At 46.8% G+C, this 25,420-nt stretch overlaps 1 protein-coding gene across 1 annotated transcript in view; it reads left to right on the top strand.

Annotated features, from left to right (window-relative positions):
- Window positions 1-25,420, top strand: part of PPP6R3 (protein phosphatase 6 regulatory subunit 3) — a 134,174-nt gene that overhangs the window by 66,479 nt on the left and 42,275 nt on the right. The window contains exons 10-14 of the mRNA XM_065404344.1: window positions 2,092-2,221; window positions 10,460-10,612; window positions 15,878-16,027; window positions 16,798-16,862; window positions 24,289-24,404. Coding sequence (XP_065260416.1) covers window positions 2,092-2,221; window positions 10,460-10,612; window positions 15,878-16,027; window positions 16,798-16,862; window positions 24,289-24,404 — 614 coding nt within the window. The remainder of the gene's footprint in view (window positions 1-2,091; window positions 2,222-10,459; window positions 10,613-15,877; window positions 16,028-16,797; window positions 16,863-24,288; window positions 24,405-25,420) is intronic.

Raw genomic sequence — 25,420 nt, 5'->3', positions numbered from 1 at the left:
ACTTTTAGATTGCATCCTTAAATACCAGCTTTATTTCTCAGTTTTTGAAGTCCTTTATGGTGGCCTTCATATCAGCTTATGTTTAGATACTACAGTGATGGAATTATAAGTGTCTGAGCACATCAGTGTTCTCAGTTGTGGTCTGGTCCCAAGATTCTCAGATTCTACGAAAAGCATGGTATGAAATGTTTGACGTGTTCCTACATTTCACAGCCTTGTTTTGATAGCTGATGATGGCTCCCATCTGAGTGTCCCTTATGACTGTTGACCACAAGCCATTTCTGTGTCTGGTCTTGCTTTCCTTGTGTTTCAGCTTCTGCTCTTAGCTGATGCTAACAGGTGCGGTCTTTAATATCTGTTGTGGTTGGATCCAGCCCAAGGGCCTATTTTGACCCCAAAGCATCTGCAACCTAGTCTTCAGCAGACTAGAACTTTTTTTTTTTTTTTTTTTTTGCATCAGTCTGTTCCTTTTTCTAGAACCGAAACAGGAGGAAGATGATGAACACTCCTTGATCGCTTCCCTATCTGTTTGCTCATACTTGCCTCTCTTTAATGTTTGAATTTTTTACTTGTTTAAGTTGATTCCTCTGCCAGAGGCACAGGGTTTAAGTTGGCAGAAGATCTGCTTTGAATTGGGCTCGTGACATTACAATTTACAGCTGTCGTGCTGCAGGCATACATTGTGTCTCAAAACTTTAAGCTGTGAAGAAACACAAATTCTTCTAAATATTTTTAGTCATCTTGATGAAAAATTTTAAAAGTGACATAGGAGCTTAAGTGACTGTCAGTGAAAGTTATTAGGGACTTAGGGCATATCTACACTACAATCTTAAATTGACCTAAGTTAAGAATTCTAACTCCTCGTCAACCTAGCCCAGGGTTGGCAAACTACGGTCCACGGTCCGCATCTGGCCTGTCAGACCTTTTAATCCACCCCTTGAGCTCCCACCGGGGAGTGGGGTCGGGGGCTTGCCCCACTCCGCATGTGCCGTGGCTCTGCGCGGCTCCTGGAAGCAGCGACATGTCCCCCCTCCGGCTCCTACGCCTAAGGATAGCTGGGGGCTACGGAAGTGCAAGCTCTGCAGCTCCACGTAGGAGCCGAAGAGGGGACAAACCACTGCTTCCAGGAGCTGCTTGAGATAAGCGCTGCTGGGAGCCTGCACCCCTGACCTCCTCCCGCACCCCAATTCCCCCCAGCCCAGAACACCCTCCTGCACCCCAAACCCCTCATCCCCAGCTCCACCCCAGAGCCTGCACCTCCAGCCGGAGCCCTCACCCCTCTCCCACACCCTGAACTCCTCATTGCTGGACCCACCGCAGAGCCCGCACCCCCGCCAGAGCCCTCACCCTCTCCCGCACCCCAACCTCCAGTTTCATGAGCATTCCTGGCCCGCAATAGTTTCCATACCCAGATGTGGCCCTCAGACCAAAATGTTTGCCCACCCCTGACCTAGCCATATCTATGCCAGGAGTTAGATTGACCTAACTGTGTCTCACAGGGCATGAAATTGTTCACATCCCTGAGCTATGCTACTAGGTTGATCTAATTTTTAAGTGTATGCCAGGCCTTACATGCTTTTAAAACTTGTACTGTTTGGCACAGAGCATTTCCTAGGGATTGATGATGACTTGCTATTAATCAGTGTTGCCAACTCCACACAGCAGGAGGTGACCAGACAAACCCTGAGGAGGGGGGACCGAAGACTGAGCCTGCCTGAGCCCCACTACCTCGGGTGGGGAAGCTGAAGCCCAAGAGCTTCAGCTGCAGGCAGGGGGCCTGTAACCTGAGCCCCACCGTCCAGGGCTGAAGCTCTCTTGCTTTGGCTTCAGCCCTGCCGGCTCGGGCTTCAGCTTTGGCTCCAGCACGTCTAAGCCTGCCCTGGCAACCCCATTAAAATGGGGCCGTGACCCACTTTGGGGTCCTGACCCACAGTTTGAGAACCGCTGCTCTAGATTTACCCCTTTGTGTATAATCTTTTTTTCTAGTTATAGGTTTACAGAGCTGGTGCTATGTTAAGATTGTCTCTAACTTGAGTTAATATTGTAACTAATCCTGCAATATACTCATCAAACTCTTCTTTGTATATTTAGATTTGAAGGTCATATAGAGATCTGTCCTCCAGGCATGAGCCATTCAACATATTCAGTCAACAAAAGTGTTTTAGAAGCCATAAAAGCACGACTTGCATCCTTCCATGAGCTACTACTTGAGCCCCCGAAAGTAAGTGGAATCTGTAACGCTACCAAATGAAAATGGAGACAGATTACAGGCTGTCATTTAGTGATAAAGGCTTTAAAAATAATAATTTTTCTTCAAGTGCTTTCTCATGTCCATTCCATGTTAGGTGTGCGTGCATGGCATGCACCATCGCCAGAGATTTTTTTCACCCTCAGTGGTATCCATTGGGCTGGCTCTAGCGCCCTCTAGTGCCATGCACTCGTGGACCACTATAAAGGGCCCAGTCCCCCACACCATCTCAGTTTCTTCTTAACGCCCATGATGGTCACTGGAACACCTTCTCTTGCTTCGGCAAGGGATTCATTAAGGGGTTTTTCTGTTATTCTCTAGTTTAGTTATCTTCCATTTTAATTTCTACTAGTAGTGTAGATAATATTACTGTATATAGTGAGACCCCCCCCTCTTCTTTTGCCCCAGGGGCTGGGCATGCCCTGGTCTCTGGGCTTCAAACCCTGCGCCTCCTGCAGCAAGCCTGTGCTGGTGGGTAACCCACACTCTGAAATATCTGGAAGAAGCTCACATATAAGGATGTGCCAAATCTTCCGCGACTTCTAGTCTTGTACAAAAAGGAGAGGGAGGCTAGACTAAGAGCTGACCTAATGGAAGCCACACATAAACCTGCATCAGAGCCAAGCAAGTTGGACTCAGCACCTCAGCTTTGATGTAAAGCACTCTCTGGCACTGCATGTTTCTCAGCACTTGTCCAGTACTGAGAGAGAAGCACAAGAAACTGGTCCGAGAGAGGACACTGCCCAATATTGAGGAAAGACGAACCTGGGAAGTGCGACCTGTGTCGGACCACAACTCCACTCCTGTTCTGCTAGCAGCACCATAGACTCCACCCTGCTCGCAAGTACTGTTGAGTCCGGTGCAGGGCCATCTGCCAATGCCAGGGGATCATCATGGTGCCAGTGGGATCGCAGTGCCTTCCAACCTTGAGACCTTTGCAACGGCCAGGGCCCTGATGGGACAACTACTGGTTCCGATGAGCATGTCGAACAGAACGGAGCATGTTGCCCCGAGCTCATATCCAGCACCAGGCCCTTCGGTACTGACCAGAGGAAACCTGGCCCTTCTGTCGTCAGCAAAGATGTCTCTGGTACGGCACCGGTCGATGAAAACAAAGGGTACTGCTCCCCCATGGTCTCCTGAAGAGTTCTCTTCCTCAGAGTCAGAGGTGGAGCCCTGTGCAGAGCCAAAGGGCTTCTGCCAATATCTGTCCAACATTCCGCTGGTTCTTGGTGTCTTCAAGCTGGCACCGATCCCCCTCCCGGGCTCTGACCAAGAAGCCAAAGAAAACCACGAGGGGAAGATCCCCCATTTCCCGTAAGGGCTCTCCTCCGCCCTGTCCTTTCCAAGACCCGTGCCGGGCGACTTGACACTTCCATCACGGAGTTGGGCCCCAGCTCAAGTAGAGCGGTCCAGCCCATCCTGCACTATGCCTGCCACCCCAGACAGTGATGAGGTCCTCTGTCATCTAGAAGTCCCGTCGACACCGGAGGCCCTGCAGGCAGCGCAGGAGATCCAGACGCTACCAGTGCCTCCCACACCAGCTCTGGCGGTACCCTGGTCAAAGGGTAAACCCGCCTTGGGTCCTTACTGTGTGTCCCCACCTCAGCGGCACCGCTCCCCATCGCGGGGGATGTCCTGCCAATGCTCGCCCACTCGGAGCCGTCACATCAGGGAGGCAGGCTCAACGAAGCCCTCTTCGGTCTCCGGGCCCTTGGCACTGACACGCACCCCCCAGCAAGAGCATCGCGACCAGCTGTTCGTGTCTCCAAGGCCTCGGCACCGGTCACGTGAACCATCGTTTGAACGCGGCCACTGGTAACTGATGCCCATCGCTGACATGCGGATCCCCGCCGTCGGGAAATCAGACAACCCGGTACCAGTCGAGCAGCGTGCAGCGTAGATCGCAGGTCTACCGATGCCGATCTGCTGAACGCCAACGGTCCCTGAGTTCCCGCATGAGGGACTGGTCTCGGTCGGTCAGGTCGACGTCGAGGCGTAGCAGCTGGCACCGCATGGAGAAGGAACGCCAGTCCGCTCGAGCATGATTGCCTGGCAGCGACCACTCTGCCTCTGGCTCCAGAACTAAGCAGGAGTCCTTGACAAGCCCTGGCACCAGCGGTACCATCCAATCGTTGGGAAGGCAACTGACCCCGTGGCCCCAAAGCCAGTGGCTACCGGCTGCCTGGTACCCCTGGAACCTGTGGGGGTTTCCCCAGCTCTCGGAGACAGTCCGCTTGGTGGCGGAGTCCTCAGATAGGCCATCAGCCTCAGCATCCCGCCCTCCAAGAGAAGTAGAGGCCCTGTAAGGCAGGACACCTAGGGCCACGAGCAGACAGGGGAACAGTCTGCTGGACCACCAGGGGACGTGGTGGCTCCCACAGCACTGGCTTCGTCCTTATCGTCGCCCAACAAAGCCATCACGGGTCCCCCTCACCCAGTCCCACAAGATGATGCTAAGGCTCATCAGGAGCTTTTGAAGAGGGTCGCCTCCCGCCTGGGGCTCCAGGCGGAGGAGCTAGAGGAGCCCTCAGACTCCCTATTTGACATCCTCTGCTGCACGGCACCTGCTAGGCTGGCTTTGCCCCTACACGAAGGGGTATCAAAAATTATTAATGCCCTATGGCAAACTCCCTCCTCCCTGCCCCCCCATTTCAAAAAGGGCTGAATGGCCATGAGTATCTCTACACCCACCTGGCTCAAAACCCTGTCGTAGTTGAGGCAGTTAATCAAAGAGAGAGGCAGGGGCAACCCGGGCCCACACCGGAAAATAGAGATTGGATCTGTTTGGGCAAAAAGTTTGTCTTCCACCTCCAACTGAGGGTGGCCAGCCACCAAGCCCTTCTCCACTGCTACAATTACAACATGTGGCAGGCCATGGCCAAGTGCGAGGTTTTGCTTCCCGAAGAGTTCAGGAAGGAATTCCTGGTGATCCCCGAGGAGGGCACAGCTGTGGCCAGGGTGGCCCTCCAGGCAGGTTCGGACGCGGCGGACTCGGCAGCTGGCACCATGGCCTCGGCCATCTCCATGCAGCGGGCATCCTGGCTGCTCCTCTCTGGCCTGTTGACAGAGGCTCAGCAGTCAATGCAGGACCTCCCCTTCGACGGCCAGGCCCTGTTTGCAGAACAGATGGACAGTAAGCTGCATGAGCTAAAGGACTCCCGCCCCACCCTGAAAACTCTAGGGCTGTACGTCCTCGATCCAGCCCGTAAGTGGTTCAAACCGCACCCAGCTGAGGGCCAAGGGAGCCAACCGCAGTAGGAGCTGCCCCCCAAAAAGAGCAGGGGCAACAAACACCATCCGAGCTACCCACCTTCTCCCTTCGCCCAATCGGGTTCAACCGGCAATAAGCAGGGGAGCAAGTGGGCGTTTTGAGGGTGGGCCCGAGGGCGACCTACCAGACTATACCCTGGATCTCTTTCCCGCCTTTCTCCAATCGCCTTTCTTTTTTCTTCCCGGCGTGGACCACCATAACTTCGGACTGCTGGGTCTTCAGTACAGTGGCGCAGGGTTATACCTTCCAGTTTCTATCTTCCCCCCCTACACCCTTCTTCCCCGTCCCTCTTCAGGGACTTCCCTCATGAGAATCTCCTCGCACAGGAGGTAGAAGGGTTGCTGCAGCTGGGTGCGGTGGAAGAGGTTCCTCATGAGTACAGGAACAAGGGGTTCTATTCCCAGTACTACTTAATCCCAAAGGCCAGGGGCGGTCTACGGCCCATCCTGGACCTGCAAGACCTCAGCAAATACCTAAAGAAGTTGAAGTTTCACATGGTCTCCCTGACCTCCATCATCCCCTCCCTGGATCCGGGAGATTGGTATGCCACTCTCGACTTGAAGGACATGTATTTTCATACAGCGATCTTCCAAGCACACTGGCACTTCCTACACTTCACGGTGGGGTTGGACCACTACCAGTTTGCGGTCCTCCCTTTCGGCCTAGCAACAGCACCAAGGGTGTTTATCAAGTGCATGTCGGTAGTAGCTCAGGTGTTGGGCTATCCAGATCTACCTGTACCTCGACCACTGGCTGGTCAAAGGTTGACCCAAGTCCAAAGGGATGTTGCGGTGCTGTAGGCCACGTGCCGATCCCTGGGCCTGCTGGTAAACAACAAAAAGTAGACGTTAGTTCCGGTGCAGAGGATAGAGTTTGTTGGAGCGGTGCTTGACTCCACCTGCGCCAGAGCTGACTGATCAAGGGCCGCTCAGTGGCTCAGGTGAAAAACAGCATCCACCTGATCCAAGTCACCTTCCGTGCCCTGGGCCTGTTGATAAACAAGCAAAGGTTGACTCTTGTCCCTGTCCAGAGAATAGTTTATTAGGGTTGTGCTCGATTAGACTCTGGCCAGAGCCCTCCTCCTGAAGTCTCTGTTCCAGATAATGTCAGCTTTGATGTCGAAGGTCAAGGCTCACCTGGTCACGACAGCCTGGTTTTGCCTCAGACTTTTGGGAAACATGGCTGTGTGCAATTACATGGTGCAGCATGCAAGGCTACGCCTCAGGCCCATTCAGGCTTGGCTGGCCTCTGTGTACTTACTGAACTGTCACTACTTGGATTCTGTGCTTACCGTTCCTGTTCCGGTCCTTGCCTCCCTTGACTGGTGTAAGGATCCCATATCAAGCGGCCACAGGCATTCCCTTTGTCACCCCCCAGCCTTCAGTATCCCTAATTTCTGATGCATCTGATCTAGGTTAGGGGGGTCACCTTGAGCACCTCAGGACCTGTGATCCCAGGAGAGCTCTCCCCGCACACAAACGCCAGAGAGCTCAGAGTGGTCCACTTATCTTGTCGAGTGTTCCTACCGTAGATCACAGGCAAAGTTGTACGAATGCTCACGGGCAACATGGCAGCAATGTTTTACATCAACAGACGGAGGAGCATGCTTCTCTACCCTGTGCCAGGAAGTCATTCGCCTATGGAACTTGTGTGAAACAGTTCACCTCGAAGCTCCCCATCTTCTGGGAGCCCGGAATGCTCTGGCAGATCATCTCATCAGGTCTTTCTCTTCAGACCACAAATGGGCCTTTCACCAACCTAGATCCATCTTCCATAGGTAGGGGTCTCCCCATGTAGACCTGTTCGTAACCAGGCAGAACAGGAAATGTCAGCAGTTTTGCTCACTACATGGTCACAGCCTGGGCTCTCTTTCAGATGCCTTCCTACTTCCGTGGGCAGAGCTCCTGTTCTATGCGTTTCCTCCCATTCCTGTGGTACACAGGGTCCTTCTGAAAGTCAAGCGAGACAAAGCAAGGGTCATCCTTATAGCCACTGCTTGGCCGTCACAACATTTGTTTGGTATGCTGCTGGACCTGGCAGTAGCACCCACTCTTCCACTTTTGTCCCGCCCAGACCTGATCTCGCAAGATCACAGCTGTTTACTCCTCTTGAACCTCAGGGCCCTCCACCTGACCATGTGAATGTGCCATGGTTGATCCCAGCAGAACAGGCCTGTTCAGAACAAGTCTGCCAGGTCTTGCTAGGTAATGGGTAACTGTCTACTAAAGCGACTTACCTAGCCAAGTGGAAACATTTCTGTATGGTCTTCCCAACGAGGTCTCTCTCCGACTTGGTTGCCCCTCCGGTCTGTGCTGGAATACCTGCTCCATCTGAAACAGGGACTAGCTTTTTCATCGATCACAGTGCATCTAAGAGCAATCTCAGCCTTCCACCCTTTGATGGACAGTATGTCAATCTTCTCTCATGAAATGTCCATCCTCTTCCTGAAGGGATTGGAAAGATTTTATCCTCAGATTTGCAAACTGATTCCACCTAAACCTGGTCTTCTCAAGACTCATGGGCCTCCCCTTTGAGCCACTGGCATCGTTCCCGCTCTTGTATCTCTCCTGGAAGGTTGGCTTCCTGGTAGCAATTACTTTGGCCAGGAGGGTCTCAGAAATCAGGACCCTTACATCAGAACATCCGTATATGGTGTTCTTTAAGGACAAGATTCAACTGCGTCCCCACCCAGCGTTCCTTCCAAAGGTGGTCTCATAGTTTCATAGTAATTGGGCTATTTCCTGCCAGTTTTCTTCCTGAAACCGCACAGGAATGCAGAGGAGTGGAGTCTCCACTAGCTGGATGTTAGACGCGCCCTGGCCTTCTACGTGGAGAGGACCAAACTGGTCTGTAAACTATGCAGCACTTTTGTGTCAGTAGAAGACAGGATGAAAGGCCTATCGATTTCAACCCAGAGAATTTAATCCTGGATCACTCCCTGTATGTGCACGTGCTACAAGCAGGTGGGCAGTCCAACCTCTTGCCATCTTGACCGTCCATTCGACCAGGGCTCAGGCTTCATCAGCAGCATTTCTGGCCCATGTCCCGGTCCAAGACCTCTGCAGATCAGCGACCTGGTCGTCAGTTCATACCTTCTCCATCCACTACGCTATCACCCAGCAGGCCAAGGATGATGCCAAGTTTGGCAGAGCAGTGTTGCAGTCTGCATGTCCATGAACTCTGAACCTATCTCCTCAGGCACTGCTTGTCACCTAATGTGAAATGGACATGAGCAAGCACTCGAAGAAGAAAAAAAGATTACTAACCTTTCCATAACTCTTGTTCTTCAAGATGTGTTCCTCATGTCCGTTCCACAACCTCCTGCCCCCCTGTCGGAGTTAGCTGGCAAGAAGGAACTGAGAGGGTGTGGGACTGTTAGGCCCCTTTATGCTGGCGCATGAGCTCATGGCACCAGAGGATGCTAATTGCCTTGATAGATACCACTGAGGGGAAAAATCTTCAGCAATGGTGAACGTGGCATGCGCACACCTAATGTGGAATGGACATGAGCCACACATCTTGAAGAACAGTGGTTACAGAAAGGTTAGTAACTTTTTTTTATTCAGAAACCAGTTTAATGAAAGCTAAAAAGTACATTTTAGCCTGTTTAACGCACAGACTATAAGCCTTTTTCTGAGCCACTTATAGTTTGGCTATTCATTAGTGATCAACTACCTCTGTAATGTATTGGCATTCATATTTTCAACTGTTTGACTTTGTTTAATGGAGCAAAATAGAGAAAAAGCAATTGCACTAAAGTGCAACAAAATATCCTTTCCTTTCTTTGGAAAGGAGCATGCTTTGGTATGACATACCAAAATAAAGCAGAAATAAGTGGTCCAGAAGAAGGATGTATCATGGGGGGGCGAGACAAAGCTTCCATATACACTGTGGAAAAGATTGGGAAAGCTCACTTTAGAGAGATGCTTAAGAGGATATGAGGTCTATAAAAAGACAGAGGAGAAAAGGTAGATCATTTGTAGATCACCAGGGACATCTGGTGAAATTGAAAGGCTACAGATATATTTTAAAAGTACATTTTTCATAAGGAAACCTGCAGAACTCATTGTTCTAAGATTATAATTGTGGTCAAGAGCATAGAATTTGAAGGATAATGAGAATATCCATATTTGTAGTAGGTAGGTAGCATGCTTTCTTAGAAAGGAGATAAAATCTCCATTCAGGGCACAACTGAACCACTAAATGACGGGGACACTTCTTCCTTAATCCCTGTTTGCTGTTTATTGCATAACTGTCCACTATGAGGTTTTTGCCTTCCTTGGAAGCAGCTGGTATTGACCACTGTCAGACAGTTTATCTGAGTACACAAACCACTGGTCTGATCTGGTATCGCAATTCCTAAATTCCTGTGCAAGTATGTTGGCATTTATATGACAGCAGTAGGGACCATTCAACTTTTACAACATTCTCTTCAGTAAAACAAACATAATTATTCTGAAGTCTGCAGCTAAGGTTTATTTCTCTCTTCTGACTTTAGAAAATTTACCACGATAATTATTAATTTTCTTGCCTGGATAAATACAAAAACTGCTTAACTAGACACATGGGACTTGAATAGTTAGAGCTTGATAAAGTGTGTTCTAAATCACTGTTCTCTCCGGTAAATGTCCGTTGTGGGCCTGAATGCAGTTCCTTTTATGTGTCCATAATGCCACTAAGTTTGTATACTCCATATCTTTTTATTTCCCCCAGCCTAATTGTCTTCTCATTGTTCCCAGTCCATAGTGCTAGAAAATAAGTGTTAACGTATGGAACTAAAACTTGCTGTCCCACAACATAATGTCATGCTACTACTGCCAAATTGGCCATACAAGATTCTTACCACATTTTCTGTTTGTGGATAAATAACACCGAGCTGACTTGAAATAAATGTGTACTTTTAAAAAAAATTGTTCCCATGGACTTTTTTTGTCTAGAAAAGTGTTATGAAGACAACATGGGGCGTATTGGATCCACCTGTGGGAAACACTCGCTTAAATGTGATTAGGTTGATATCCAGCCTTCTACAGACTAACACAAACAATGTGAACTTGGAACTTATGGAGTTGAACAGCATAGGAGTTATATTGGTAAGAATAATTTACTTACACTGTTAAAAGCTCTACACTACCCTCTTCATTTTTATAAAATCACAGAAATTAGATGGCAAAGTCCTGTTAAGATATCACAATGTCTATTCATTTTGTCAGTGCAGATTGTGCCCTAGAGTGTTCTGCAGTAAGCCATATGATGAGGCTTTCACCACTTTCCTTGTGAGACTATTCCACCATCTGGATTTTGTTAAACTTTCTTCCTGATGGTAACTGAGAATTTTCCTCAGCTCTGCTTAATCGTTTACTCTTTAGACCTCTATACAGTACATGGCTTTTCGTACTCCTTGGTGTTTACACTCTACAGACAGATCTAGATTGCTACCTTATCTTTGCCATCTCCCCATGCTCAAATTCTTTCAGCCAACCTACGTAAACTTACTTTGCTTTTATTCTTTCTTCCCGAGTCATTCCTTATTTTTTTTGTTTTTAATTCCTTTTAAATGTGTCAACTGTATATAGTGCATTAAGTACAGTCCCATCAGTGACATTAAGGACTGGTTATCTCCCTGGTCTGAAGTGGTACCTCTCTGTATGCTGCCGTTTAAAACCTGTGGTGGTTTTGCCACTGTATTGCACTTGAAAACCTGTATCTAGTTGGCGATCTTCTTGCCACATAGATTTTCCCACTGAATGTGTATTTTTGCCTTATGTTCTAGCATGCATTTTTTCCAGATTGCCTTTTATTTCCTACTTATGCTTCAGCCTTTTTATTGCCATTATTTTTGTCCTCCTTGGCTTTGCATACACCTCTATTTTATATAATCTTAATTTGGTATGCTGTTTGTATAATACGTTGTATTAGTGTAGGGTGTAAAATAAAACTAGGCCTAAGCCATTTAAACGTTCTTCATATTCTGCAGTGGATGCCATTTTAAAATGATTTTACAAATGCAAAGTTTACTATGGTATTCCCTATACTTAGAATGGGAAATGGGAAATACCATAAATCTCATGGTAGGCTTAATTACTGTGAGTAGTAACCATCCAGTTTTAATAGCACCTTCTTAAGGAAGACTGTTGCTATTTCCTAAAGACATTTTGAATGATACATTGTCACAGTTCAGGGCAACTGCACCTGTATTTCCTCTCTCTGGTCCCTTGAGGACACCCACTCTAGGCTTCCTCAGCAGTCACATCTCTTGGGCAGAGACCCAGGTCTCCACTCCCTCCTGATTAGGGTTTTTCCAGGCTGCACAGTCCCCTTCTTACATTGTGTGATATTCCCAGCAAGCAGCGTTTGCACTTAGCTGTTTATATCATTTGGAGAGAAAGCAAAGTGCCCACACAACCCTATCTAAGCAAGCACACTTATTCTTAAGGTGAAAGTATTACAGAAAAAAATATTAAACAATAAAAACCTACATGCATGCTAATAAGCTTACCAGAGATCACCGCAACTAACCTTGGGCTCGGGTAGGTGTCAGTTCTTCAAAACCCACAACTGAGTTTTTTCTCCATGGTTACAAGGTCAGAACTGTCTCAGATTCAGAACCACCATGAATAGTTTGGTCTTTCCTTTATTCAGCTTGGGTCTTTGATCTTCAGGTTCCAGGAACCAGGTAATCAACAATATTGTCTCCTCAGGGGGTAGCTTCAAAAATCTGGGTTTTTGCATTCACGTCCCCCTAGAAATTCCCAGGAGAACCACTTAACACGGTATGTCCTAAAAGTCCATTCTTATCTGGCACATAGTTTAATACGGTCATTTAAAGTTCATAACACTTGCCAGGATTCACATAACATTCTCTTTCCCCTTTCCCCCAGCCTATAAACAATACATATTGGGGAGACTACAATGGGTCATATTGGAAGGTGAACTGTTAGGCTGGAGGGAGGTTACCAGTGGAGTTCCTCAGGGATCAGTCTTGGGACCAATCTTATTTAACATTTTTATTAATGACCTTGGCACAAAAAGTGGGAGTGTGCTAATAAAATTTGCAGATGACACAAAGTTGAGAGGTATTGCCAGTACAGAGGAGGACTGGAATATCCTACAAAAAGATTTGGATTTCCTTAAAAACTGGACTAATAGAAATGGAATGAAATTTAGTAGTGCAAAGTGCAAGGTCATGCACTTAGGGACTAACAATAACAGTTTTTGCTCTAAGCTGGGGACTTATCAGTTGAAGCGGCAGAGGAGAAAGACCTGGATGTATAGGTTGATCACAGGATAAGGCTGGTAAGCCTAATTGGTTGAAACTGTAGTACAGAACAGAATTATCAGACACCTAGATGAATACAATTTTGTTGGGGAAGAGTCAACATGGTTTTTGTAAAGGGAAATCATGCTTCACCCATCTATTAGAATTCTTTGAGGAGGTTAACAAGCATGTGGACACGGGTGATCCAGTGAATATAGTGTACTTAGATTTTCAGAAAGCCTTTGACAAGGTCCCTCATCAAAGGCTCTTAAGCAAAGTAAGGTGTCATGGGATAAGAGGGAAGGTCCTCTATGGATCAGTAACTGGTTAAAAGATAGGAAACAAATGGTAGGAATAAATGGTCAGTTTTCAGAATGGAGAGAGGTAAATAGCGGTATTGCCCAGGAGTCTGTACTGGGACCAGTCCTGTTCAACTTATTCATAAATGATCTGGAAAAAGGGGTAAACAGTTATGTGGCAAAATTTGCAGATAACTATTTTGAGTAGTTGGGTAAGTCCAAAGCAGACTATGAAGAGTTACAAAAGGATCTCACAAAACTGGGTGACTGGGCAACAAAATGGCAGATGAAATTCAGTGTTGTTAAATGCAAAGTAATGCACATTGGAAAACATAATCCCAACTATACATATAAAATTATGGGGTCTAAATTAGCTGTTACCACTCAAGAAAGAGATCTTGGAGTCATTGTGGATAGTTCACTGAAAACATCTATTCAGTGTGCAGTGGCAGTCAAAGCTAAAAGAATGTTGGGAATCATTAGGAAAGGGATAGATAAGACAGAAAATACCATATTGCCTCCATATAAACCCACTTCTTGAATACTGCATGTAGATTGGTTACCCCATCTCAAAGATGTATTGGAATTGGAAAAGGTACAGAAAAGGGCAATAAAAATGATAAGGGATATGGATCAGCTTCCCTCTGAGGAGAGATGAATAAGACTGGGACTCTTCAGCTTGGAAGAGAGATGACTAGGGGGGGATATGATAGAAGTGTATGAAATCATGACTGGTGTGGAGAAAGTAAATAAGGAAGTGTTATTTACTCCTCATAAGACAAGAACTAGGGGTCACCAAATGAAATTAATTGGCAGCAGGTTTAAAACAAACAAAAGGAAGTATTTCTTCATACAATGCAGTGTCAGCCTGTGGAACTCTTTGCCAGAGGCCTGTTGTGAAGGCCAAGACTATAACAGGGTTCAAAAAAGAACTAGATAAATTCATGGAGGATATGTCTATCAATGACTATTAGCCACGATGAGCAGGGATGGTGTCCCTAGCCTTTGTTTGCCAGAAGCTGGGAATGGGTGATGGGATGGATCACCTGATTACCTCTCTGTTCATTTCCTCTGAAGCATCTGGCATTGGCCACTATTGGAAGACAGGATACTGAGCTAGATAGACCATTGCTCTGACCCAATATGGCCGCTTTTATGTTCTTACGATGACTGTGAGCCATCAATGAGCTGCGGCCGTGAAAAAGTAATGCAGTCCTAGGATCCATCAGGCGAGGTATTTCCAGTAGACACAGGGAAGTGTTAATACCAATTATACAAAGCATTGGTGAGACCTCATCTGGAATACTGCGTGCAATTTTGGTCTCCCGTGTTTAAGAAAGATGAATTCAAACTGGAACAGGTGCAGAGAAGTGCTACTAGGATGATCTGAGGAATGGAAAACCTACCTCATGAGAGGAGCCTCAACAAGCTTGGCTGAGGGGAGATATGATTGCTCTCTATATATACTTCAGAGGGATAAACACCAGGGAGGGAGAGGAGTTATTTAAGCTAAGCGCCAGTGTGAACCTGACAAAAATGGATATAAACTGGCCATCAACAAGTTTAGGCTTGAAATTAGACCAAGGTTTTTAACTGTCAGAGAAGTAAAGTTCTGGAGCAGCCTTCCAAGGGGAGTAGTGGGGGCAAAAAAACTGACTAATGTCCAGACTGAGCTTGATACATTTATGGAGGGGATGGTATGATGAGACTGCCTACAATGGCATGTAGCCGATCTGTGACTGCTAGTAACAAACTTCTCCAATGGCTGGTGATGGGATACTAGACGGGGAGGGCTCTGAGTTACTACAGAGATTTCTTTCCCAGGTGGGTGTCTGGTGGGTCTTACCCACATACTCAGGGTCTAACTGATCGCCATATTTGGGGTCGAGAAGGAATTTTGTCCTGGGTCGATTGGTAGACCCTGGGGGTGTTTTGTCTTCCTCTGCGTCATGGGCCACAGGTTGCTTGTAGGTTTAAAATAATGTAAATAGTGGATTCTCTGTAACTTCAAGTCTTTAAATCATGATTTGAAGACTTCAGTAACTCAGCCAGAGGTAGGGGTCTATTACCGGAGCGGGTGGGTGAGGTTCTGTGGTCTGCAGTATGCCGGAGGTCAGACTAGATGATCATGATGGTCCCTTCTGGCCTTAAAGTCTGAGTACCTTTGGGACTCCAAGTTACTTAATTTTAATTAAATAATGTTTTTCAGGTATGTTACAGGAAGTTGCCATGTCTGTCATACATAATGGCATTGCTAAATTTTATTAAAAAATCTCAGATCATTGAGTATTTCTAAGAACTCTCTCATAATTCTGAATGTTGCCAGTGACAGTTGCCGAATTTCTTGTTTCCATATAAGAAACATAATTGATCTAAATCAGAGAGATCGAAAAATTAACATTTAAATGTATATTTTTTCACTATGTGCCTTTGTGTAGCCAGTACTTGAACATAAAAATATTAAAGTATTGTAGGGAATGAAGGGTAGGATTGGAAGTATGGACATCTGGGTTGTCTTTCTGACTCAACTTTTGTCCCTCTATTTCCCTATCTATAAATTGACCAGTACTGATCTACATCATATGGCAACTATGGGTTGTAAAATTGCTATTTAGGTGCCAAATGTGTGTAGATTTGTCTTTCTAAAACAATAAATTGCTATCTAAGCCATATACAAAATTTTAAAGTATTTAAGAGATTGCCAGTTACTGTCTGACTTTCTAGAACTACACTGCTGCTTGTTGTGTTCAGTGAAAAAAACCCAGTATGTGTAATCAAATCCTTTTGAATTTGTCTTGCAGGATATGTTCTTTAAATACACATGGAATAACTTCTTGCATACTCAAGTAGAAATCTGTATTGCATTGATTCTTGCAAGTCCCCTTGAGAGCACAGAAAACGGCACAATTACAGATCAGGACTCCATTGGGGACAGTCTCTTACTGAAACATGTAAGTTGTGCTTTTGTGGACATTTTGACATTGTAAGCCTTGTTCTTAACTATTGTAGCTGTTTCTCTTTCTAGTGGAAATAAAACCGTGTCTTATTAAATAGAGGCATGGAATAAAAAAAAAGATTTAGTGACAGTTCACTACCCATGTTGAAGGCATGGTTTTGTTGATGCATGGTAGATTGCTCTCCAGTCTGCTAGGGGCTGGGAGGGCTGCAGCAGTAGCTCATCCATCCCTAGGATGAGACTGTTGTGTGGGACAACTAGTGTCTTGGGTCTGTCTGAAGAGGAATCCCTTTAACTTCAGAGCTAGTCAAATCTACTCTTAAGAGAATCCTTTCTGGTTTGCTGGGAGGCTTGTAAATGTTGTATGATTTGGGACCCAAAGTTAGGGTAATCTGGACGTTCTGGACTATTAATTTTGTCATTCATGAAAATAGATTTTCTGAATATAGCTCATAGTTCACTTAGGGACAGATTTTCAAAAATTTTCCGTACTCAGCAGATTGTGTTGAGAACAAAGGGACCTGAACACTCACTTAGGTGCCTAAATAGGAGTTGTGGGGTGCTGATCTCAAGAATTTTTGTCTTTAATATAGTGAAAAGGGCTTAATGCACTTTGAGTTTTGTTTTGTGAACATAAAAACACATTATGTGATCTAATAGTTTTCTGCCTGAAACTAATTGCTACTTCTATTTGAAATTATCTTAATATATGATACTTTGTACTTAAGCTTCTAGAAACACTAAGCAAACACTTTTTTTTAATAGCTTTTTCTTAAGTGCCAATTAGTGGAACGAGTACTTGAAGCATGGGAAATGAATGAGAAGAAACAGTGAGTAACAAAGCCTTTACTCCTTTCCCAGAAATTGAAGTGCTACATTAGATTTGATGTAACATACGAGTGCGTGATCAGTTTAGAATTGAGTCTACTACAGTAAAAGCTTTGTTATCCAGCATGTTGGGGGAATGGGGAGGGGGTGTTGGTAAGTCAAAAATTCCAGTTAATTAAGAGGGAGAGTGTTTGTTTGGGTGCGGGAGGGGGCTCAGAGCTGGAGGTTGGGGGGGCAGGAGGGGGTGTGGGCTGCTGGATCTGGGCGGCGCTCACCTCTGGCAGCTCCCCACAAACGGCGACATCCCTTCCGCTCCTAGGCAGAGGCGTGCCTCTGCCTGCAGGCACTGCCCCTGCAGCTCCAATTGGCCGCATTTCCCGACCAATGGGAGCTGCGGAGCCAGTGCTCAGGGTGGGGCGGAGGCAGTGCACAGAGCTGCCTAGCCTCTGTCTAGGAGCGACAGGGACATGGGCGGCTCCCTGCAAGTGGCAACAAAGTGAGCACCGCCCTCTGACTCCCCAACCCCCTGCCCTGAGCCCCCTCCCGCACCCAAACGCCCTCCCACAGCCCGAGCCGCGCAACCTCTCCCACACTCCGAACCCCTCGTGGCCGTTCCTCCACCTAGGAACAGCAGGGACATGTCGCCCCTTCCGGGGAGCCACGCGGCGTCAGGTAGGGAGCTTGCCGGCCTCGTGCCAACCCGACTATAAATCAGACTTTCAATGAAGATCAGAAATGCTGGTTTATAGAGCTTTCCAGTTGGTAAAGTGCTGGATAACACAGCTTTTACTGTAATGTGTTCTTCCCCACCTCACCTTAAAACAAATTTTACAAGAGGCATAAACAAACATGGAATATGTTGAACATGCTTTTCTCCTTTTGTCAGTAGGTGTGAGGTGTAATTATCTTTTGTACATGAATAAAAATACAAGTTAAGCTGGTAAAATAACTTGGGCAAGCAGGGCCGACTCCAGCATTTCTGCGGCCCCAAGCGCCAAAAAAAAAAAAAAAGCCGCTATCGCAATCGCGACCTGCGGCGGCAGTTGGGGGAAAAAAAAAAAAAAAAGCCGCGATCGGCGGCGGCAGTTCGGCGGCAGGTCCTTCGCTCCTAGAGGGAGTGAGGGACCTGCCGCCCCCGAATTGCCGCACGTGCTGCCCCTCTCCCTTGGCCGCCCCAAGCACCTGCTTGTTAAGCTGGTGCCTGAAGCCGGCCCTGTGGGCAAGGAAGCACACTGACACTTGGACTAGAGCTTCTGTTGGCCTTTAAGTTTCTGATTTCAATGCCAGGGGAAGAAAAGTGTAAGGAAATGTTGATCCTTCCCAGACTGAACCTGTTGGTCCAAGAAGTATAGGGTTTTGAAATTCCTAACGGATCCTGGTGTGAGCCCTTGGTCCAACTCTGGTCCATCAGACCCTCCTGTACATCAGGAAGAGGTACTGAGAAGTGCCATCGCTGGCACTGTGACCTCCAGGTCTGGGGTTCACAGGAGTAGAGCGAAGGATTCCTCCAGGCTCTCATCCAAAAAGAGGACCTGTTCTCCAACCACTTTCAAGTTGAGTGAGAGGCCATGCCCTGGTACAGGAGTGTTAGGATCTCACAAGGAGAATGCTACCATTCTCCCAGCTCTGATGGACAAAAGCACTCGGAAACCAGCACTATGTGTAGGGGTGGGGCAATCCCTGGTATGGGCAAGAGAAAAACAAAAGTGGGTACCTCCTACACAGACACGCAATTGTAATGAGTCATTGGTACCAAAGACTGCAATGAGACTGATGCTGGCGGCGCCATGAAAAGAAGGGAGCCCATCCCACTCCCTTGAGTCTAGGTCTAGGTATGCTGCCCAGAGGACATGGCCATCTTCACTAACCTGGAATCCCCGCTCCTGTCAGAACAGATCCTGAGCAGGGACATCTCCGCACCATTGGTCCAGGGCATGCAGGAAAGGGAGTGTCGCTCACTGATACCATCTACCAGATGGGGGGTAAGGATCCAAGGATCAATGGCACTGCCCATGGATTTTGAATCTGCTACCTTTATCTGATGAGTTGAGAGTTAGGGGGCAAGTGCCATCACTGAGACAAGGGGTCAGTCCAGACAGAGGATCCAGAGTATCTTGGGCATAGTCTGTATCTCATAAGAGAGATTGTGCACCTCAGAACTAATGGTACTCTACTCCATGGAGACCACCCCAGTTCCCTTTTGTCTCCTCACATTAGCCTTACTGGGGTCCATGGGATCCATACGTGCGACATCCTGAATTCTTACAGTACCACAGGGAATCCAGACAGCCCTCCCTTTGCAGAGAAGATCCTGAACCTCAAAAACTAATGGAGGGAAGAGGAGGGAACCACCAGCTCAAACGGGGTTGGAATCTTCAAGCGCAGGCGAGCTGGTTGCACCAACCTCATCATTACCACCTGATGACTACAGACAATTTAAAGACCAACTGAGGAGGACAACTGACAGACCTTTCCACATGTTCCACTTTTACCTCAGGTTCTGAGGAATGTGAAGCAACAGGGAGTATCGATGTTGATTTGCTCCCAGATGGCCCAGACAATTCTGGTTTCCCAGCATTCACCAGATATCAGCATGCCCATGCATCCATATTCAGCTCTTCCCAGACCTGTTGACCAAGGACAGAGGCAAGATCAGACATCCCACTCCAGCATCCCTCCACCTGATAGCCTGGTATTTGGATGGGCAACAAACCTAGAAAAGGCATGTTCAGAAGCACTACAATCTGGCCTTAACAACAGTAGGAAGGATTCCATACAAGTGCTACAGAGAAAAGTGGAAAGGAGTTTTCGGCTTGGTACCAACATTGTCTAATAACTCCGAAAGATGACAACATCCCTGTCATTTTGAACTACCTTTTCTCCTGAAAGACTTTGGAAGTATCTCTTAGCTCTATGTGGATGCACTTAGCACTTATCAAGACCTGTCACCCTCTGGAGAACAACCAGAGGGGTGAAGAATGTTTTTTAAAAGATAGTGTTGGTGTTAGAACCTCTGATAACAAAACCTACCTTGACTGGGACCTCAGTCTAGTCCTGTCAGCATTAACAAAGACTGTGTGAACCCTTGGCATCATGTTCATCTGTCGATGAAGGTTACCTTTCTGGTTGATATCACCTCAGCCAGAGGAGTAGGTAAGCTGGGGGCCCTCCTGGCTGATCTGCCTTACACTTTCTTCCACAGACAAAATTTCGCTGACACTACTTGGGAGGTGAATTTTTGATGTAATCTCTGAGTTCCATCTAAATCAGACCCATATTTTGAAGAACTCAGTTACTGTATAAGCTAAGTAACTTTTCATTCTGCAAAGATCTTGGTGTGCTTTGTTTGACAGTGTTGACACTTAACTCTCATGAGGAAGTAGTATGGAAAATGACTCCCTACAGATCTACTAACCTCAAGCTCCCATTAAAAGATGTGCAGACTTTCTCAAAGATGAACCAGTATTTAGCACACAGGCCAGTTCTCTGACTTTTTCTTGTAAAGCAGCTTGATAGCTGTGGCTGGTAACCTACTACAGTAAAGAACTGAGAATGTATTGTGAACGCATGGAAGTGACTCGTAAGAAATATGCAGGCCCATCTTTAACTCTTATTGCACACTGTAGTAAATGTAACGAAAGAAATCCCAGTTGTTTTGTTCTTCAGTAAGTTTTTTTTCTAAGGATTATTAAAATTGGGAGCCTAATATGAGACTTGCATTCCTGTGACAGGACACCAATTAATTAATATTACACACTATTTCTATAGCACCAAAAATTATGCCCGACACTTTAGACAAGGACCTTCAAGCGCTTACAATCTAAACTTCACGAGAGTTGTTTTGGGGGAGGGGATGCACTATAAAGCAAAATTACTGAGGGGCTGTTCTTGGCTTGGTTCTTTAACTTCTACAATCTTTTTGTCTTTATGATAGAACATAGTCTCTCATTTTTTGATGTTGAATCCATATTCTTCCTCCTTTCACTGTTTTTATTCCTGGCCAAATGCTCTGGTCTTGTGGAGTCTGCTTCTCTTCTTGGTATAGACAGAAATGAAAGAGACCAGCTATTAGATAGGTTTTCATACCATGCCCGTGATATCCAAATACTTCCAAACCCACAACAGGAAGTAGTACCTCCAACCGCCAAAATAGACCATGATTTAAATGGGGAGAGAAACTGCGGGTCATTTCTCTGCCTCATATATGGACAGTTATAAGGATAACAAGTCATCTGTTATGCTAATTTATACATGTTTTAGGCTGATAGGTGTACTGTAGGAATGAGGGAGAGGGAGGAAATGGTAATTAAATAAACAAAAGCAGTCACTCACTTCAGGCCTTCAGTCTCCTTAATTCATTACCAAAAATAAATAAATTTAAATAAAAAAAATCCTAAACCCTGAGCAATCACTCATGTAGGATTTATAGAGCACCAGATAGAAAGGGAGAGGTAAAACAATGAGCCGAACAATGTTTACGCCTGAGGGCATTCTGTGCCAAAATATTAAAAATTCTGCACCAAAAAAATTAAAATTCTGTACACAATATTTTAAAATGCTGCAAAATTCTTTAAATGTTATTTGTCAAATAAATGTGGAGGCTCCAGCATGGCACTGGGGAGCACAGGCCACTGTCTGCACAGAAGTGAGAGATCCCATCCCAGACAGACTCAGCAGTGAGGCTGCACCCAATCCTGACACAGTGCAAGTACGGGGCCTGCCCCAGAAACACCCCAGAGCCCCGCCCCTCTGTGCTCAGTCGGGTATCCGGGTGTGGAGGGGATCTGAATGCAGAGGGGCTTGTTGGGGGGGGGGGGGGGCTCTTGGTGCAGTAGTAATGGGACTCTGCAGGGGGTCCAGGTGAAGGTGGTTGAGGCTCAGCGGGCTCTGGGTGTGGGAGGCTCAGTGGGGTGGGGAGGTCCAGATGCTAGGGGAGTGGGGTTCAGTGGGGTGGGTATTGAGGTGCAACTGGTTGGGGCTTGGTAGGGTGGAGATCTGAGTGTGGGTGGCTCAGGGCTCATCAGGAGGGTTCTGAATGCAGGGGTTGGAGGGTTAGGTTCGGCAGGAGGGTCTGGGTATGAGGGCGTCTGGATGCACAGGGGTTGGGCAGATGAAGGAGCAGCTCCTTGTACAGAGATCCTTCCCCCTGCAGCTGAGGAGCGATGGGTGCAGGAAGCAGAGGGAGAGGGTGTGCGAGTTTGCAGAGCTTTCTGCAGCTGGGGGAGAAATTTGTGGGTGGGTCTGACCTAGCCGCGAATGCCATCCAGGGGAAGAGGAAGTCCCGTCCTCCCTAGCCCAGCCCGGACTAGCAGTTGAGCCTGCACACTTTAGGAGCCACCAGCTGGGTCTTCCTTAGATCCACCTCCTGCCCCACAGTGATTTACCTCTCTGCCGGCAGCCCTTGGCACCCAAAACATACTGCTAGGAAGGGTTGCTTGACCGCTCCTGTGGCTTCCCTTTGCTTCCCCATCAGAAAGTCATTTTTCTGCAGGGAAGCAAAGAAATCTGCAGGGGACATAAATTCTTTGCATGTGCAGTATTCCCCCAGGAGGAAATGTTGTACAGATTAAGTCTGTAAGAACACCACACTTGGCTGTGTGTGCACAGTGTATGTCAGTGCTTAAGCTTGCCATGCTTAAATATCTTCTCTGCTTTCACAATGCTCAAGGAGGTTCTGCTTGATGGCTGTGTTTCTCCATTGATGGGCTTGTCTTGCCTCTCTAAATACAGTAACTGACAACACTCCATGTGGATCTCAGTGCTTTAATCAATTAACTTTAAAAGCAAGACCAAATGAGTTTTAAATTGGATTGAATTGTAGCTAAAAGACTCATGAGAACATCTTGTCTTGGTTCTTATTGTGGGTTGGGGTGTTGAAATATTCACTATAATCAGGTTTGATTCACATCAAGAAAGGGCATCAGTTAAGAGACTTTGATAAAAGTGTAACTCTTAATAAGGTGTCTAATATTAAAATGAGGTTGAGACCCACTTTGGGGTCGCAACCCACAGTTTGAGAACCCCTGCATTAAGCTATATTGAATTAAGGCCACTTCAGTTCCGAATGTCTCCACACAGGGGTTTAATGCAGTCTTTCAAACAGGGCTATGTTAATGTGAATTACGCATCTTTTAGTTTGTGCCAGCAGCATCCATGTGGGGCAGTTAGAGCATAACGTTTTGGTGTACTCTGCTTTTCACACCTCCAGAGTGTGCATTGTGGCACAGTGTAGACAAGTCTTTAATTCATTAAACAAAACCTAATTAAGGTCACTTTAATTCTGCATCAGTTTCCACACAGGTTTAATGCATTTTAACTAATCCACTTTAACACCTTTAGTTAATTTGGATTAATTTTCCTTAGTGTCCCTATGTAGACAAGCTCTTTGTGCAAGATATGGCTTGTAAGTTTTCTTTCTCCTGAGCTGCCCATCTAGTTGCTTTTATAACTGAGAAGCTCATTTGAATAGCAGACTGGATGCCTGCCTGCCCAACCGGGCAAGTGGTTCCTTAACCCAATCTCGCTTTTCCTCAAATGCAGCCAATATGTCCAGGCTGAGGACAGATATCCCTGTCCTGCAACCAGCTGCTGGTGTTTGGCAGTGCAGCTCAGATCTAGATGTTTTGTCTAACTTTCAGTTTCTCAAGGCTAGGCCAGCTCTGGCTAGTCTTAACTGTTATCCTTCAGCCCTGCAAGGTGTCATTCTGGGAGCTGCTATTTCCAGTTCCTTGTCAGGCACATTAGCTTTGGCAGCGGAACACTTTGGACAGAGACCTAGGAATTTCTAGTAATGTCCTGAATGCCATTCTCAAACTACAGTCCCAACTAATCTAGTACGTAGAAGTTTGTTAGCCCTTGTGTTAGGCTAGCCCTGAGACAGAATTTACAAAATCTGGGAATATTTTATTGTAGCCTGGATTAGTGAATTGTCTTAGCACTGTTAGAGACTCAAAACTCCCTTTCTGGAATATTTTGAAGTATTAAGTGAAAAGTATTAGTTTTCAGGAAAGGTGTCTGAACATCCTATGTGAGGTAGGTTCTCCAAACCTGTTGGCAAATTGGATCTAATATTAAATGGATTTTCGCTCTTATTCTGACCATACTAACTTCCCTCAAAACTATGTAGAAGCAGGAGAATAACTTGATGACTAAACATGCTTCTCTTTCTTTATGGATAGCTTTATGCATTTTAGAAACAGTTCAGAGAGGGAGCCCAAAAAACATGTTTTAGCAGCCCAAAAATGTTTTGGTTTGAAGTATACATTACTCATTCTCCTTATGAGTATTTAAAGTACTTTGCTTTCTCGCTTGACTCGTCTAACTTTTTGTGTTGCTTCCTTGGATTTATAGGCTTAGCATTCCATAACTACAAAATACTTCAACAGCCAGCTATTTGGGAAGATGAACATTTGAACTTCTCTTTTTCAGGGCTGAAGGAGGAAGGCGGCATGGTTATATGGGTCATTTAACAAGGATAGCTAACTGTATTGTGCACAGTACTGATAAGGGGCCAAACAGCGCACTAGTACAACAGCTTATTAAAGGTAACATTAAACTTCTGCAGGTTTGTTTCACCATTCTGTTAGTTGGATTTGTAGAATTAAATCATGCTAGGTATTTAAAAGGCAGCTTTTAATAGGGGCTTTGCTTCTTTCCCTTGGACAAACAGCTTTTGGAAAGAAACGGTTTACTGTTTGTGTAAGTTCGGGTAACCTATTAAATTAGGATACCCTTAAATATATGACTTGCTCTCCCCAAACTTAAGGAAACAGTGCCCTGGCTTCTTAAAATAAATGTGAGTGGGGGTTGCCTGCTAAATTCCCTGTGAGCTGCGTGGCCACGCAGCAGCCTATTAAGCACTGCGCAGGGGCTTAGGAAACCCAGCCCCGGCGAACCTGCTGCAGCCGGGGAACAGGTGCTCCTCCCCCAACCTGAACCCAGCTCTCGCCTGGACCTGCCGTGGCCGGGGGACAGGTGCCCCTCTCCCGGCCCCCACCTAGCCTGACCCCTTCCCCGCAACTGCCACGGCCAGAGGATAGGTGCCAATCTCCTGGCCCCAGCCCACCCCTTGACCTGCCGTGGGTGGGGGAGAGGGACCTATCCCACGGCCCCAGTCCCGGAGCTGCTGCGGCGGGGAGAGGTGCCTCTCCCTTCCCAGCCCAGATGCTGCTGTGGAGAGAGAGAGAGAGAGCTGGGAGGGATCCTCACTCCCTGCCATAGCCCTGGGGCACCCTGCACCCCAAACGCCTCATCCCCGGCCCCACCCCGGAGCCCTCACACACCCCCAGCCCTGAGCCCCTCATCTCCAACCCCACCCCAGAGCCCACACCCCCAGCTGGAGCCCTCACACCCCTGCACCTCAACCCATTGTCCCAGCCCTGAGTCCCCTCCCACACTCCAAACCCCTTGGCCCCACCCCTACCACATTAATTTTATGTGCACCAATATGAAGGTGATATGTCACACATCTCCTCCATACTGGTGCACATAACAAAATTAATTCTGCACATGTGGGGAAAAATTAGAGGGAACACTGGTGTCCTGCCCTAATGAAAACTAC

Source organism: Emys orbicularis, chromosome 4, assembly GCF_028017835.1.
Source record: "Emys orbicularis isolate rEmyOrb1 chromosome 4, rEmyOrb1.hap1, whole genome shotgun sequence".
NCBI lineage: Eukaryota > Metazoa > Chordata > Testudines > Emydidae > Emys > Emys orbicularis.
The sequence above is the reverse complement of the archived record's forward strand: the minus strand, read 5'-3'. Positions and strand labels throughout refer to the sequence as shown.